The sequence below is a fragment of the Heloderma suspectum genome, chromosome 2, assembly GCF_057233095.1.
Source record: "Heloderma suspectum isolate Gila_16-S chromosome 2, 16-S_ref, whole genome shotgun sequence".
NCBI lineage: Eukaryota > Metazoa > Chordata > Lepidosauria > Squamata > Helodermatidae > Heloderma > Heloderma suspectum.
In genome coordinates, this window is record NC_139459.1 from 219,814,233 (window position 1) to 219,832,491 (window position 18,259).

General features: G+C 45.3%; 1 protein-coding gene across 8 annotated transcripts in view; it reads left to right on the forward strand.

Annotated features, from left to right (window-relative positions):
• Positions 1–7,726: 7,726 nt before the first annotated feature.
• The window catches only part of TMEM94 (transmembrane protein 94), a 117,122-nt gene continuing 106,589 nt past the window's right edge, over positions 7,727–18,259 (forward strand). For 6 of the 8 annotated variants that reach the window (XR_014788293.1, XR_014788292.1, XR_014788294.1 and 3 more), the window contains exons 1-2: positions 7,727–8,030; positions 17,339–17,470. Coding sequence is in view for 4 of the 8 variants with exons in the window: in XM_084838071.1 (XP_084694197.1) it covers positions 17,447–17,470 (24 nt within the window). In the remaining 4 variants the exon portion in view is untranslated. The remainder of the gene's footprint in view (positions 8,031–17,338; positions 17,471–18,259) is intronic. The other 2 variants (XM_084838073.1, XM_084838075.1) reach the window with 1 other exon arrangement.

Consider the following 18,259-nt stretch of genomic DNA (forward strand, 5'->3'; position numbering starts at 1 on the left):
AGTCCAACACATTTGGAGCATGCCAGATTGTTACAGAAAACAATCTGATACAGAAAATTGTACCCCCAATCTGTGATTTATGATGATTTAGCACTTAATTTCCAATTGGTTTCTTTGTGTGGCACTCGTACCTCATTCAGATTATGCAAGCTTTTATGCAACTTGTCTTGCACAGTTCCTTTTAATTAAACTTTCATTAGAGAGAGTCTTTCTATCTTTTAATGTTTTGTTTTAATGGAAAATGTTTCATTTGCATGATTGAACTCACACCCTCGCACAGACACATATATCTACTTTTTTTAATCACAAAGTGAACCTGGCTACTTTACCATCCTGTCTTAAGATTCAAACATCAAATCAAACTTGTCAGGGCATGTATGGGTGCATAAGTGCTGTACTGCAAATTCAGCATTTTCTTATGTGGGGGAAGCAGTAAAAGACTAGAAGGACTAGAAAATCAGGGGTTGCCAATTTCTCCACTGGCTCCTGTGCCCTTAAAAGCAGCTCAGTGATCTATAGTTTTCAGCAAGTGGTAATGCTTATCTCCATGCCCTGGAAAGCTTCACCTTGCTGATTTTTCCAGATCATGTTAACAAAAGATTAGATGAGATTAGATTGTCAGCCTTTGGGCAGGGACTATCTTGATTTACTTATTATATGTAAGCACATATAATTATATGTAATGTAATTATATGTAAACACATGTGACCTCCAGTCTTTTGGAACACGATTTCCCCAACACATACCACCACTACCACCACTGAAATCCTGAATTGTTAGTTCCTGGAGTAGAAGCACATACTATAAGAAATGTTTAAAGGTTAATACTGGGACAATGAGCAATAAATAAGAATTCAAAGGCAACAACAGTGTTGACCTGGATGAACCCCTAAACCTGAGGGCCTAAAGCAAAACATTTTAAGACGTGAAATTAGTCACATATGCCTATGGTCTAGTCTAACAATCCAGCAGAATTAGGTGGTAGAGTCCCCCAAGGCAGTAGACTGTAGTACTTCAGACTTTAGGTGAAGGATGCAGTTTTTGCGTGGAAAACTCCAGTGTGAAAATCTCCCTAGCACAAAAACAAGCACGAAAGCGAGAAAGGTTCTAGCCCAGCCTGTTCCATGCTATTACAGTTTTTCTGTGTACACAGAGTTCTTTACACAGGACAGTATTCAAAAATGTGACCCCACACCTTCAGTCTGAAGTAGCAAGGTCCAGTCCACCACCTCAGAGCCCTTCACCATCTCATTCCCATTTCTACTGCGTGTGTAGATCAGGCCAACATCCTGGCACATAGGGCAAACTTGAACTCTTAACCTGCAAAGCACTAGGGTTTGGGGCTGCTTCACAGAATACATCTTTGGCAGTGTATCCAAGCCATGTCCCTGTGGTAAACACCATAATTTCTCCAGGTCTCTTAAGCTCATGGTACATGTAATTCTGGGAACAGCAGTTGGCCCAAGTATTCCCTATAGAGTAGCTCTTTGGGCTTCTTTGCACATGGCATAAGTCTAAAGAAAAACATGTAAGACCACTAGGTATCAAAACCACACTGAGTGCCTTTTATCTGTATTTATGTGTCTGTGAAAAGCAGAATTTCTTCTGAACATATATACCTGTGGTAAAGTAGACACTTGTATGATTTTGAGGCAGAGTGGTATACACAGCAGTATACTTCCTCCCCTCACGCTTCTCTAGGTAAAATGTCCTTGTGTGATGTTATCAGTGGTGTAGCGGAGGCAGTACTTGCAGGGTTGAAGTACTTTTTGATCAGCAGAGATGAGGATACTATCTGCCACCACTCCCCTCAGGCATGTCTGTTCCCTCTGACCTTTGCTGCAGTCCACAGGATAACTGGCGCTGTTTGGGCGGCATGTTATGTCCCTCTCTTTCCCTTTCTCAAACAACCTCAGTCTCTCCAGCCAAAGTCCAACGTGATAACTGCTACGCTGTCCTTTGCCAGCTGACTATTCTGTAACTGTCACATGATCTCAATAAATTGGGTATCATGTTCTGTACTGCTGCTCTTTTGGCATGTGTGCACACATATATAGATATAGATCAACACAGCTGCCTGCGTTTTAGACTCTCCTTCTGAGCATGGTTATGGGGACTGTCATGGTGAGTGCCTGCAGTTCAAATTTTACCACTGCACCACTGGATATTACCCTTACGCTACAGAAGCAGTGACAACTTAAGTCAGCTTTTAGGCTCTAATCCTATACACACTTAACTGGGAGTAAACCTCATTGAACTCAATGGGACGTACTTCTGAGCAGATATGTGTAGATTGCATGTTGTTCAGGATCTCTCATATGCCGGATTAACATGGTAGTCTACTCCTATGCTTCTTTACTTGGGAAAAAGTAACTTGTTGTTGTTCAGTCGTTCAGTCGTGTCCGACTCTTCGTGACCCCATGGACCATAGCACGCCAGGCCTTCCTGTCCTGCGCTCTCTCCCGGAGCGTGCTCAAGTTCATATTCATTGCATCCGTGATGCTATCTAGCCATCTCATCCTCTGCCGTCCCCTTCTCCTTTTGCCTTCAGTCTTTCCCAGCATCAGGGTCTTTTCCAGGGAGTTTTCTCTTCGCATTAGGTGGCCAAAATATTGGAGCTTCAGCTTCATTATCTGTCCTTCCAATGAGCACTCAGGGTTGATTTCCTTTAGGATGGACTGATTGGACCTCCTTGCAGTCCAGGGGACTCGTAAGAGTCTTCTCCAGCACCACAGTTCGAAAGCATCAATTCTTCGGCGCTCAGCCTTCCTTATAGTCCAGCTCTCACAGCCATACATTACTACTGGGAAAACCATAGCTTTGATTAGACGGACCTTTGTCGGCAAGGTGATGTCTCTGCTTCTTACTATGCTGTCTAGGTTGGCCATAGCTTTCCTCCCAAGGAGCAAGCGTCTTTTAATTTCATGGCTACAGTCACCGTCTGCGGTGATCTTGGAGCCCAAGAAAGTAAAATCTGTCACTGCTTCCATTTCTTCCCCTTCTATATGCCAGGAAGTGATGGGGCCAGATGCCATGATCTTAGTTTTTTTAATGTTGAGTTTCAAACCAGCTTTTGCACTCTCCTCTTTCACCCTCAACAAGAGGCTCTTGAGATCCTCTTTGCTTTCTGCCATTAGGGTGGTATCGTCTGCATATCGGAGGTTATTGATAATTCTCCCAGCAATCTTAATTCCAACCTCTGATTCATCCAACCCGGCATTTCTCATGATGTACTCTGCATATAAGTTAAATAAGCAGGGTGACAATATGCAGCCTTGTCGTACTCCTTTCCCAATTTTGAACCAATCGGTTGTTCCATGTCTGGTTCTTACTGTTGCTTCTTGACCCTCGTACAGGTTTCTCAGGAGACAGGTAAGGTGGTCTGGTACTCCCATCACTTTAAGAATTTGCCACAGTTTGTTGTGATCCACACAATCAAAGGCTTTAGCGTAGTAACTACTTCCAATTAAATGAGCATGCAGTCGAATCTTTATCCATGTTTAACTCAGAAGTAACTTATTCTCTCTGACTTTAATAGCTCTTACTCCCCGGTAAGCATGTCCATGTATAGCAGGAGTGGTGAAGCTGTGGCCCTCCAGATGTTGGATTTCAGCTCCGATCAGTCCCAACCAGCATGGCCAATGGTCAGGGATGATGGAAGGTGTAGTCCAACATCTGGAGGACTGCACGTTCCCCACCACCGATGTATTAAAATGGTAGCCTTAGCATTGCGATTGATATCAGACAGCCATTTGTCAAGTGTGACGAGTTTAGAAGCACAGAAAAGTAGCTAGGATTTGGACTTGTAATGCCAGTCCACAGCATTACATCCTTTATTAGAGAAAGTCACTATCTTGAGGTTAAAAAACAAAAGAAATTCTGTGACAAAATAGGATCAGATTAATTTATGTCCATTAGACAGATATGCATAAATTTAACTTTTCTGTTTTATGGTTTCAACATTTGCACTTTTTTGCAAGTTAGAAGTCATCTGGAACAGACCACAGCAGTTACAACAAACTGGGCGGGAGGGTGCTGTTGCTCTCATGTCCTGCTTGTGGGTTTCCTGAGGGCAGCTGGTTGGTTGCTGTGTGAACAGAATGCTGGACTAGATGGATTCTTTGTCTGATCCAGCACAGTTCTTATGTTCTTCTGGTGCCTGTACAGTAAACAGTTGCTAGAAAACTGAAGACAGTGCAGCCAGAATACACTCCTCAATATACTGCAATTCCAGATCTTAAAAAGATAAGAATAAACTGGCATTGTTGTTCTGACTCTTTCTTGTAATGGGGCAGGTGGAGGAACCACCATCAACTAGCTCTCTAAGTGAGGGAAGCAAAATTTCCCCAGACTTCGAATGAAGCCTAGGAACAGCTTCATTACAGGAATGTAATAAAGGCAAATTCCCTGCATTATCACACTTGTTCCTATTGTCACGAAGAGAAGAAAGGATGATTGCTATAAAAACAGTGTGAGTGGGGGGGACTATACAGCCAGCACTATTATACTGGAGCTAGACTGCACAATTGCAGATAGCTATTTCTGACTTGAAAGAAAAATAACCAAGCAATACTATGCGGCAATTATGCTGGGAGGTAGGATGGGGATACGCCCCTGCTATGCTGGCACAACAGCCAACAAATCCAGGAGGGGCAAAACACACAACTCAGGAAAAAACCCCAGCACAAAACCAGAAACACCCGCAGCATCCATGGAAGCACCGCCAGTGCCCACCAATCAGGGGCTGTTGTGGCAACAACACCCACACGCCAGCCACACATGGATGGAGCCAATGGACTCATGTTGATGTGGGACATGCTCCCAGGACACCCCCTTGCACCACTCCATACACAACTCGTCACAGCACCCTGAGTCCAGGAATTTCTGTGGCACAGGCAGCAACAACTGATACTGCTGTGAGTCCCCAGGCATCCCTGGCATGAAGAGATTAAAGTCCCTTATGCCACACACTGTTCACAAGCACCATTCCTAGGCACAACACACAAAGGGAAGAAAGAAGAGGCCGCACAACACAGCACTCATGTAGCTCCCTTGGTAGAAGTCCCGCAGGGAGTACACAGAGCCCTTCTTGAGACACGGGTTCAAGGCCAACCGAGCCGGGTGAGCGGGAGAATCTTTTTGCCAAGCAGGGAAAAGGGGAGGTCAGGACACACAGCAAGAGCACCCACTACCACGTGGTGCCAGCAACAGCCTCCAGTGGCTCACGACATAAGGCAGGGGTGGGGAATCTCTTTCAGCCAGAGGGCCGAATTCATTGTCAGAGAAGCTGGGTGCGTGTGCGTGTGAGTGCATTCCTGTGGTGGGCGCGGCTGAAGGCAAAGGGGGCAAAGCCAAAGGCAAAAGGGGTGTGGTTAAAATACGCAAAATACCACATATTGTAGCTTAAAACTCTTATTGCCAGGAGAGGCATTCCAACCTTTTAGAATGGAGGAAAAACTGCACAAAAGCTGAGAAACCATCAAATGATCAGTGGTGGTGGGAAAGCGGCATGGCCATCTGGGGAACCCCTGAGGGCTGGATTCAGCCCCTGGCCCTGAGGTTCCCCACCCATCACATAAGGCATGGAAATGGGAAACGAGGTGTGAGCCTGACATGGGGGCTCCACTTACCGTCTGGAAAAAAGTAACCTTAGAGGCAGATGAGAGGGAGCTTCCAGGATTTGAACTCCTACTGCTAACACCACAGGGCAGCTGCCTCCCTTCTTACTCAGACACAACAGCAGACAGGAATTGGAGACATCATGGGGCATTTGTTTTTCCCCAACCCAAGACATAAATGCCAGGAGAAGACTGGCTACAGAAGGAGCCCTAGCCTAGTGGAACAGCTAAGGTCTCGCATGCAGGAGGCCAACAAAAGCTGGGTAGCAGGTGTGGCGGCTCCAGTTCCATGGTAGGGATGCTATTACCTGTTGTACAACTGTCTGTTGTGGAGCTTGCAAGGGTACAGGACCCTGCCTGGGGCAAGTAGGTAGGCAACGCCACAGAGGACAATCCTGGTCACCGCTGCAGGTCATGTAGTGGGACTTCTTCATGGAACATCGGACGCTGCCTTATATACTGAGTCAGACTGCTCAGCACTGTCTCTACTCTGACTGCGGCAGCTCTATGCAGTTTGGCCTACCTGGAAATGCCAGAGACTGAATGTGGGATGTTCTGCATGCAAATAATTTGCTCTACCATTGAGCTATAGCCCTTCCCCTAAGCTATGTTCATCCCATGGCCTACACAGAGTGGGGAGTGGGAGAAGGCCCCGCATCTGTGGGAGAGGGGCCTGTGGAGAACAAGGAGAGACACAGTAGGTGTTTGTGAGGGCATGAGAGAGAAGCAGGCATCGTGCCACCTGAGTGCTTGTTCTGCCCTGTCCTGATCTTGACAAGAGGCCCACAGGGCACAATGAAGCAAGAAATGCTCCAAATGAGCAACTTGCTCCAGCCAAGGCTAGGACTTATCTGAAGCCCTTTTCTCTTGGAAAGGCTAAATAAATTTGATTGGCTTTGCTTTTATATTCAGTTTAACTGGTTGTGTTATTGAAAGCAGTGAAAGAATGTCCCTTCAGGACAGTTTGGCTAGTAGTAGGAGCAGGGGATCCACCTTCTATGGGTGGCATGATGCATTTGCTTAAGCCAGGGGTGGGAAACATGTGGCCCTCCAGATATTGTTGGACTGCAACTCCCGTCAGCCGTAGCCAGCATAGCCAATGGTGATAGTTGATGGGATTTGCAGTCCAACATTTGGAGAGCCATGCATTCCCCCATCCCTGGCTGAAGCCATCCAGATTAATACTAAATTATTCTTTGCCCTGTAAGCAACTAAAGGCATTTTGCACACACCTGTTGTTTGCCTCTGTAACAAAGACTATATATTGTGTTTTCATGTGCAGTGCTATAATCTGGAATTTATGGGATAATTTCTTAGTGGTCTAAAGATATACTGATATAGTCCAATGCACAGTATCTGGAAGTAATCACATTGAACTCAATGGGAATTATTTCTAAACAAATATGAATAGGATGGAGCTGTAAATGTTGCAGGGGTGGAATATATGATCTCAAGACACTTCAACATCAACATTCTATGATGCCAGTATATACCCATCTCTGAAAACATGTCTATCAATATTATTGTTAATAATCCATTGAGCTATTGATTTGGGAAGGAGAAGGAAGAAATGGCAAAACAATGCCATCAGTTACTGTGTTTTAATGAACAGGCGAACATCCTCTGTACTTGCCAATGAGCAAATTTAATCTCGGGAAGAGCCACAAAATTGCAGCCAGTACTGACCAAATAAAATGTTCCACAATTCTACTCCCTTAGAATTAACGGTCAAACTTCAACACATTGACAGTTCTTAAATTTGATTATGAGGGACTAATAATATGATACATTTTCTCTGCTATGTAACTTCCTGTGTATGAATATAAAATTTTGGTGCTATAAATATAGATGTCAAAACCAAATACAAATAATAATGGAGTGTCAAAGTGGTTGGAAGAGAATCCGTGTGCTAAAAATACGCTCTCTATAACAGGCAAAGTTTTTGCAATGATCTCAGCAGGGGAGAAACTGCATGCTGGGGCTTACGACAGATCATGTGAGATCTACCCCTAAGGAAACCCTTGGTTTCAATGATCAACAAACAGCTCCTGTTTCAGTCCCTAAACAAGCCGCTGGAGGATACAGCATTTGCAGTCCACAGATAGATCGGAAAGAAGGGCGGAAGTACAGCGTCACGCTTTGCCCTGCTCTAACCTACCACAGCGAAAGCACTGAAATCTAGGGAGAAAGTAGCCAATCCAATCCAAGATCATTTAACTGTACCTGAAGTCACACGTATGGTACTCTGGAGTAAAGCGGGTTATTTGCCAGTAGCAAGGATGGCGGCTCTAGAGGTGTTTGGGGAGATGGAGTGAAGGGCTGGCTCGGGGTGTCCTCGAGTTGGCGGGGAAAGGCCCCAGGATCTACTTGTATCCCCAGAGACGAAAGGAAGGAGACAGCAGGATAAGTCTGGTAAGTAACTTACCGATCTCTATAGGAAGGGTGGAAAAGAGCGGGGTTCTGTTACCCCACTGCATTGGTTTTTGCCTTGTTCTTTGAAACAGGTTCCCCCCATATCCCGATTGCCCCTAGTTTTGAATATCCCCGCGCCCTCTAGGAACGTTTAATGAGACATAAAGATAAGGAGACGTTGCAAAGCTGAGGAAGCGGTTGTTTTCAGATGGGGCTGAGTGCCTTGCCACTCTTTTCGAAATGTTTCTCCTTGCCAAGATATGTAAGCTGGAGGCCAGATCTATAGGGCGGTTAATTTATCTTACAAGTGGGGTGCTTGGATGAGGCGGTGAGACCCCGCAGGAGCGGCATGCGCCTTGCAGTAGGAAGTTTCTGTACTACGCAGTCTCTTGCCTCTGCAGACGCTTGCGAATCTCGCAACTCACGCGCCTCCCTCTGCCTTCCTCGATAAGGAGGCATCCTTGCTGATAAGGCGTTGCTTGTCTGTCTGAACAGTGGTCCGACGGCGCTGGCATTTCAGCAAAGCCGAGCCTACCTCCGACCGCGTGCACCTTTCTTCCCGGTAAAGGCGTGACACGGCTTTAGGAGTCTCTAGGTTCTCCACTCTGGACAATCTGTTATATCACAATATTATTAAGAGCAAAGCGGAGGGCTAAGGTTAGAATCATAGCAGTTAGTCACCCATATTGCCATGTTACTGTCTCATTCTGGTGAGTGCCAGCAGTACTTCTGACATTTGCAACGTCTATAAAAGATGTTTTGTCCTCATGCCTAAATGCTCTTTCCCACATTTGGTTGGTATTTTCCAGAAAGATATATACGGCATGATGCAAGTATGCACCTAATGGGGTACTTTGTGCTAGTTTACTCTGGCTGTCAACTGGTTTGAAAAGCTTTCCTATTAAATGGAAGAACAAGCCTGTTGCTAACCAATGAATAGTTGCAAATAAATATTGGAGTGTCTTTTTACCCTTGAGCATATTTATTCAAGCTTCCATTGACTAAATAATGCAGAAAACTGGTTCCTAAAATTTGCCTTAAAAATGTTAGCTGAATCAACTGCCCAGAACAACATCATCAGTAGTAAATCTCTCCCCATTGTTCAGCTTAGTTTTCCATTAGTCAATTGTTTAATTGAGCCGATTAGCGCTTCTGACTCAATTCTCACATCATGGTGGCAATTCCTAGGTTGTTTAACCCAGGAATTGCAGTGATGAGCAGAGCATGTGAGCCATTTCTGTTTTCAATTAACAGCTCAGGAATGCCTTGTTCCTGGATTGTTTTGTGATGTTTGAAACCGGAAACCATGGGTTAACCGCCCCTAAGCAACCCAAGAGTCCGGCTTTGCATGTCAATCTATGAATCTTCCAATCTATGAAGGAGCCAAATGTGAATTGTCCTGTAAAGTGGAAGACATGGGCATGCTGCAGGCAGCGCGCTCATACATCCCCAACAACCCATCAGTTGTTACGTGTCAACCAGGTCAATTAACAACCCTTGGTTGTTTGGTGACTTCCAAACCATGGGCAACTGTTTGTTTAACTCTAGGTTCTTTAACACCTGATTCGCATGTAATGATGACCCAAAGTATGGGTTGAGTATTGGTTGAATTGTGAGTTGTCATTGAATCATGGGTTGTCATTATGTCCAAGGGCCGCGGTGGCTTAGTGGTTAAGACGCTGAACTGCAGACTGGAAGGTCGGCAGGACAGCAGTTCAAGACCCGAGTGCTGTGTGACGGAGTGAGCTCCCGTCTTCAGTCCCAGCTTCTGCCAACCTAGCAGTTCGAAAGCAAGAAATTGCAAGTAGATAAATAGGTACTGCTTTGGCGGGAAAGGTAACAGCGTTCCGTGCACCTCGGTGTCCAGTCATGCTGGCCACATGACCACAGAAGCGTCTTCGGACAGCGCTGGCTCTTCGGCTTAGAAATGGAGATGAGCACCATACCCTAGAGTCGGACACGACTGGTTGGGGACACCTTTACCTTTACATTATGTCCAAACTCTGCAATTTTTGTGAACTGCCCAGAGAGCTTCGATTATTTGGCGGTATAGAAATGCAACAAATAAATAAATAAAGGTTTAACTATGAGTTGTTAACCATGAACAACCCAGAGTTCACAACCCAACAACAAACCATGGGCGCTCTTCCTGGGTTGTTGTTTGTTAACAACCATAGTTAAACCATAGTGCAGGGTTCACACATAACAACAACCCACAATTCAGTGATAGCCAGGCTTCTAATTGAACCAGGCTTCTGACTGAAAGGTCTGAGACTGTAGATTAGCCTTCCCCAACCTGGAGTCCAGGTGTTTTGGACTCAAATTCCCATCAGTCCCAGACAGTTTGGCTAATGGTCAGGAATGTTGGAAGTTGGAGTCTGAAACTTCTGGAGGGAAGGCTGCTGTAGATGGCTGGAATTTCTCCATGCAGTTGTATGGTGGATCTGCCTGTTTTCAAAGGTTTTTCTCCATGAAGTATGGCCCTGAGTTGCATTCTCCAGAAGTCAGCATATTGTATTCCTTTCAAGCAGCACTGATAGTCAATGCTGCAAGACTGGTGGATTAACTCCCCTTGCAGCCTTTAGCAAAATTCTGGCTTCAGTTACCTGCTGTCCTCCATCCATGTGAGTGGGAAAAATGCTGTCTGTGTGCTAACTGACACCCTGCATCCTTGACACAACTGTGTTCTACAGTAGAGGTATCGATTCAGTTTTGAAAAAAGCCCCACACATGCATCCTTAAATGGCCATTAGTAGGCAAATGTACAATTGCTTATTTCTCAGTAGCTGCTGAACTTGCTTGAACTGAAGTGGTTGTCGAATATAGTTGGCAGTCTTGTCCATTTGTCAGATTACTGTATCTGCTGTTGTCTAACCAGCATGCTTAGATCTGTAAGAAATGTTCTGTGTGCAAATACGCCTCAGATCCATAGTTCCTCTCAGTGTGTTCAGTAAGCCTTCCTAAGGAGATGCATCATGCATTTTTTAGTGTCTGGGCTAGCTGGGATAGGAACTGGAGTGCCACCTGATCTCCTCCAGTCAGGGCACTCTTTTTCAGCTCCTAACTGGTTAATGGGATATCACCTATTTTCAAATGGTAAATTTTGGCTTCTTCAAGGTTCCTGTTTGGATGATTTTTAAAAATAACATGGCCCAGCACAGCCCTGATTCTTACCTTTTCCTTTGATCTGATTTGACCCTAGGCAGGAATGTATGTGAATAAGGTAAATGAAGTTTTGAGAACAACAGGCCCTACAGACAGCTGCTGTTGGACTGGCCAGTTCACAAGCCTCAGTTTGAGGTCTAGAATTGAGTATAGTCCAAAAAAAGTTGTTGTGTCTAAGTCCCATTGAAAGGGATGGGAGGGATGATGGACAGAGGGATTCTAGGTACATTAACACAGAATCAAGTCCCAATGTATTCAATGGTATTTACTCCAAGGTAGGCCTACAGTCCTGAGCTATAATCCTCTCTAAAGTTTCATCTATATGAATTTGAAATAAATAGTGAGTTTTAGAGGGGGAAAATACAAAAGAAATCCTCTTTTGCAGGCTCCTTGTTTCTGTGGCATATTTTTCATTTTTTAATGTTAATTGTGCAGTACGTACATGATTTTGTCAAAAATCTTCTTGTAGCTGTTCTAGAAACTGGTATTTCTGTAGTGAAGGATTTCATATATTGGATGGCAATTAAGTTTATTTTAAACTATCTGAGCAAGTCTTAATCAGTCTTTCTACAGCATGCTGAAATCTTTAATGAACAGTGAGGCATGCATGCAAGTAATTACAAACCCTCCTGATATGGACTGAAATGTGACATGCTGAACCATAATGTATGCTTGCGATAAACCATTCAAAATACATGTCTGCTTATTGAACGATGCAATCTGAAGAAATTAAAACTGGCCACTGTGTATGCTGACTAGTAATGCAAATTGGCCTGCAGCCAGCTGTCATGGGTGGGCTGAGTCCAACTGTTCTCATATCCTCCGTTGTATTTCTTCCCTGCTGCCTTTGTCCATTTTCCTGATTGCTTGTTCACTCCAATGACTCTCTTTTCCACCTGGCTCTCAGGTTATTTTGTTCCATGTACAATTGTTCCAGTTTGCAGAATTGTTCAGCGCCAGGATGACCAACTTCTATGATTGGCGCGGGGGTGCGGGCGGACTCTGTTCTCTAGACAGTGGCTTGTGGGCCAGAAGTCTATTTTCGACACACAAATTGACCCCTCATGAATAGTCAGGCTCCCTAATCAAGTCGGCACCATCTAGCAATAAGGATATCACAGCTGTGGAGCACATAGGTGCAGGCACAGCATTAATTACAGATATGTGGACACAGGAAAACATAGGAAGGCGCCTTGTGCTGAGTCAGGCCATAGATCTGTCTAGCCCAGTATTGTGAACACTCACTGTCAGAGTGTTTCAGGGTTTCATGCAGGAATTTTTCCACTTCTACCTGGAGATGCCGGGGACTGGATGTGGGACCTTCTGCATGCAAAGCAGTTGCTCTGCCCCAGAGCTGCAGTCCGTCTCCAAAGAGCAGTTGCTCTTTCATTGACCTTCCCAGTTCCCATCTAGGGAACATAGGAAGCTGCCTTATACCGAGTCAGACTGCTGGTCCATCTAGCCCACTATTGTTGACACAAATTGGCAGCCACTCTCTAGGGCTTCAGGCAGGCATTTTCCTAGCTGTACCTTGAGATGCCAGGGATTGAACCTGAGCCCTTCTGCATGCAAAGCAGGGGCCCTACCAGTGAGCAACAGCCCCTCCCCAGTAATACATAATATATGCATTTACATATTATCAACATTCAATAATTCTGCTTGCCATCCACAGTGTGGTGTGAGGGATCCATCATTCTCTGGTGAGGGTGACAAGAGGAGCCCCTGCCTCCTCTTTGGCCTGGGAGGGGGGGGGGAGATTGTCACTCCAGTTGCTCTGCACTAGGAAGCAAAACTCAACTGCGCAACCATCTACCCCTGGGGAGGCCGCTTTGGTGTTGGGTGGCAGAGGCACACCGTGCTTGCCCATCCAGCACCATAACAAGCACCAGGCTTTTGTTCCAGCGATGAAGGCTCGGGCTGGCTGCTTTGGTGCTAGGTGGCAGAGGTGCTCACAGTGGCTGCCTGCCCAGCACCTAAACAACCTTGAGACTGGTCCTTTGGCTCAAGAGAGAGGGCGTGGGGGGGGGGAGTGTCAGAATTGGATTGTCCTTACCCTTCTCAATCAACATCACGATAGACAAAGCTTCAGGCTAATACGACTTTATTTTGCTAGAGCCTGGTCTCTACAAATGCAGATTCAAGGAAAACTCTCAGGCTGCCCCCAGGCTCTAAACAATTAATCAACAATCTCTAAGCAGAGGAGATGAACCAGAGGGAAAGAAAGTTGCTGGCAGTTTGGGGTATGAGCCTCCCGGCCAAGCTAGCTTCGCATGTGTCGTGCCCTAGCATCTCTTAAGTCATGCCCCTCCTCCACCTTAGAAACTTGCGTTCTCATGGTGGAGGGAGAGGGCAGGGACTCAGTCTGGGCCATCTGTTGGACAAGGTCTTGGGAGGTCTCTCTGCCAGCATTTTGGCTCAGTAGAGAGGGTCCCTCCCCCAGCCTCTGATCTAGCTGCTGCTTCAACTTTGATTCAGAATCAGAGCTGTCAAACATCTCAAGGCGCTTAGACTCATCCCTGACAGAGAGGGGCTGGGGCTGGCCCTTGGGATGCTGAGTTGGCAACACACTCAGAGTACCTTGGCACCCAACACCAAAGCAGTTCTCTGCCCTGCTCCCACTCTTAAGTTTGGAGCTGGTGAAGAGGGGCTGCGATCCTTCCCGCAGTTGTCCTGGGCTTTCCCAACTGCAGGGATGACCCCACTTCCTCCAGCTCCCAAAATAGAAGGGGAGGAGGGGATTGTCCTTCATCTTACCCAGAGATGTACTGCATGGTCAAGGCACGGGCTGAATCCTGGCATCCCCAAGTTTTGGTTGTGGGACCCTTACATATTACCTATATGTTACATACAAAAGAAGAAAGGAAGATGTTACACCAAAGTGTTGAGTATCCCTGTTTCCTACATCTTGAAATCCTTTCTCTTCCTTTTGAATGAAATGGTGGGTCATGCTTTAACTTGATTAAAATTTAGTTCGGCAGCCCACAGCTAGATAAACTTTAGATCATCACGTAGCAATCCGCAATTTAGTGCAATTGTACCAAAGGCATGGCAAATACACACAATTGTGCAACTTTTCTAGAATGTCTTCTTTATACAAGATCCAGGGAGAATGACACTATTCCGTTATAACCCTGAAGTGTAACTTGGCCAAAGGCAAATGCACTTGGGTAAAAGTCAACCATATCTGAACAAAGCAAGGTAGCTGAGTGTAGGCAAGTGCTGAAAGGTTTGTTATGTGGCCTCCTTTTATTACAGAACCCAGCTTTCCCCAATCTAGTGCCCTCCAGATGTGTTGGACTGGAGCTCTCAGCATTCCCCAGCCAGCATGCTGGGAGTTGTAGTCCAACACATCTGGAGAGCACCAGGTTGGGGAAGGCTTACTGAACTGGTGGCTGCTGGGTAGCTTTAGGCTGTGTGAAGTAGGCCATTGGCCAGAAGCTGGTTTTCTGGAAAACAAGGTGGGGGAGGGGGTCACGGGGGCTGCTTGTCCTCTGCTTCGTGTGTTGGAAATGAAGTTTCAGGTGTTATGGGTTTGATCAGAAGGCACAACTTGCTTTCAAAATGACATGTCCATTTGCTGCCAGAGACAGAATGTCTCGCTGCAGTGCAAGCTGTGTTCCTGTCCTGCACAGCTGTCTTGCCTCCTGACCTTCTCGCTCAGTGCTGGGTCAAGCGGCACAGAACTGAGCCACCCTGCTAACAGCACAGATTGTGCTGGACCTCCATTATGTTCTGCTTTTGCTGCAGATATTTGTGGCTTCTTCTTTTTTTAATAAAGTCTTTTTGAATCTGTGAAAATAAAGACACAGATAGCTGTGTTGGTTCATGAGACAAAAAGCTCAAAATCCACAGTTGGGCAATGACCAACCAAAATCCCGCAAGCCACAAAATGGAGATTTGCATTCTAATTGAATTAGTCAGTGGTAGATGTTGTGGCTTTCAGGTTACACATAGCAAAGTAATTTGAGGAAGAGAAGCCATGGCTGATCTCCATTTTTGAAAACACCAAGGGTGGCTGTAGCTCTGATCTACCTCTTGCCTTGGGTGAAACACTCAGGAACTTATCCCTAGGTGCGTTCCTAGGTGTGATGCTACACCTGCAACACCAATCACTGACTAATTCAATCAGACTGCAAGTCTCCATTTTGAGACTGGCTCTATCTAAACTGCAGATCTCATGGCTACAACATCTGCCCAGATTTTTGGATGTTTCTTTTTCTTCCATCATCCCCTGCTTTTTGTACCACCTAGCATGCTGAAGAGTTCTGGAGAACTTGAAAGCTCGCACATTCATTTGTGACGTTTTGGTTGGTCCTACTAAAGGTATTGCGCAAGTCTGGATTTTGGATTTTTTTAAGCTGTGAGTTTCCAATGTTGGCTATTTCAGAGAGGAGCCTTGGTGTGTTCTAGTTTTCTTCTTTAAAAACAGTAACACCACATGCAGTGCAAGCTCTTCTTTCCATTCTGCTGCAGGTATCCTGGAGTTAAAGGCAGAGCATGAAATTGTTCAGCAAGGCTTGTGCTAAACCATAAAACGCCTTCCTTTCATGCAGCAGCCACCGTCGTTGGCCGTGCTTCAAGAACACCTTCTGATTGTCTTGTTGCATTCTGTTCCCTAACTGTGCTGACAGGGCAAGCTAAACTAGTGAGAATCCATTCCACCATGCACTCTCATCCACTAGAGTCACAGAATGGAAATTGGGGGCACAGTTTCAAACTGAAGGCACATTCTGAGGATGTGCCAGGTCAAAGGCATATATCTAAACAGGATTGCTAGGATGTGCTTGAGAGTTCCATGCTTATAACCAGATGGGGCTGAATATGGTCAGTTCTGCCTATGCAAATAACAACAACAACATGGACAGCTAAATTCTAAACCTTTAATAAATTATATGTGTCAGTTAGCATGCACCTATTTGTTTATTATGTGTAATTTATCCTGCTTTTGTATCACTTTTTTCTGCAAAGGATTATGCACCTTGACCCCTGACCACTATAAATCATGGCTAGCATCCCCCCCCCCCGCCCCCTGAGATTCATCCTAGTTTCAAGAGCAAATCAGAGTTTGAGTCTATGAATAATGCATGATGTACTGTTGACTCTTTTGGGTCTCTGGATTGTGGTTTTTCCCAGCCAGTGACAATGATATTGATAGTATTAGGTTTCCTACTGGAGAATGTTATGCATATTATAGGTTTTAATGGTTTATGTTAGCGAGGATAGGCTATTTTAATATTGTTTCTTCATTTTTTTAAAGTTGTCTGGCTGGTTAGCCCCCCCCCCCCCCCAGCTTAATATATTTATAAGTAAGAAGATGTGTCTATTTGGGTTGTAGCTATGCGGAGAGGACAGAGTCTGTAGCTAAATTAGGGCCTGCCTTGCATGTGGAAATTTCGACCTGTCTGGTTACTCAATCTATGAGAAGGATGGAATTTTTTTGATTAGGTCCTAATCCGGACTTTAGTATCTGTCAAAAGACCCCAGTCAGACTCTAGCAAATCTACATTTCAGGCACAGACTATGATTGGAATTTGACCCACAGGTCAAAAAATGCAAGTTAGGAGAAGCAACTTGCCAGCTAGACTCTGTTAATCCCAGCCATGCTAAAAGTGACTTGCTGATCTGGCACCTTTCTTTAGACTCCTAGAGGACTTGATGTGTTTTTCAGAAAATGGAAGAGTCGTTCCTGCAGGCTCCATTAGAGATTATCTGGGCAGGGACCTGGTTAGAGATAAAAATATCAAGACAAATGGCCATTAGTGACAGCCAGTTCTATCACACGCCTCTTGGCTGGCATTTCAGCCTGCCATCATTGCATCACCTGATGAAATCTGGGCTTCTTGCTTAGGAGCCAAGTTGGGCAGGTCTCCTAGATGTGTCAAGTGCCAACACATTAATAATGTGCTGCCCTACATGGAATTTCGTTCTACCCATCGTGCTGTTTTTTCAGCAGTTAGACTGAGGAGTCCTACTTAGTGATGGGGTGGAAGACTTGCGAATTCTTTAAAAAAAAAATTAGATACAATTGGAATCATCTTCTGTTTTCTCCCTGCTTAGATCTGTTGTGACCTTAGAGTCTCCAAAGCACTTTCCTTAAAGCGTATGAAGGAAAATGTGACTGCTATTCCATTTTGTTTCTGCAGATGGGGTCACTACAGTACACTAACTGAGGTTCATACATTATCTTGAAGAGGACCTCTCGTGGAGTGGTACCTGTGCACTTCTGGGTATGTGCTGTGCACTGAGCGACCATGGACTCCAAGGAGAAGCGTCTGGTAGGTGTGATTCGCACATAATGCTGACCCATGGTTTATTTAAAGCACAGTTTGTTGCCCTACCCAGGGTTTGCCTAGCAGATGATCGTGGTTTGTTTCCCTTCTCCTTTCCCTGTATCCCAGATGCCTTTGCAGCACTGAAGTATTGGCCTGCAAAGAGGCTGGGTGTTTTGGCTGCTCTTGCCCACTGCCTCTGTAGCTTAGTGAAACAGCCCACAATTCTGGGTTCTCATGTAACGACAAGCCATTGTCATGGAACAACTCACAGTTCACAACCCAACAAACCATGGGTTTTATTCATGGGTTGTTCATTATTAATGTCCTGTGCCCATCTTTTGGCCCAAATTCTGGCAAGCTAACACAAAACACCAGAAGCAGTGAGAACCTTTATTGGTAGCAAATCAGGTTTCATAGATGAGTTTCTTAGTTCTCACAACAAAAGCATGAGATTAGCTCTGAAATGATGAACTCTGAAAAGCTGCTTTTGAGCCACCTTCACCCTCAGCCATGATCATCAGTACTGCTGGAAATGCCGTTTTATAATAGATTATTTTTAGCTTCCAGGATGTGAGTGTGAGAAAGATAGGGCACCTGAAAGTGACTGTGTGGCTTTGTGGTGGCGGGAGAGGGGGGATGATGCTACAGAATTTTCGGTAAGTGAATGTGCTTAGTCTCACACTTGCTCACAAGTTTTGTAGAACAGCCTTCCTCAACCTGGAGCCTGCTAAGTGTGGTGGATTACAGTTCCCATCATCCATCAGTCAGCATTGCCATGCTGGCTGGGAGTGA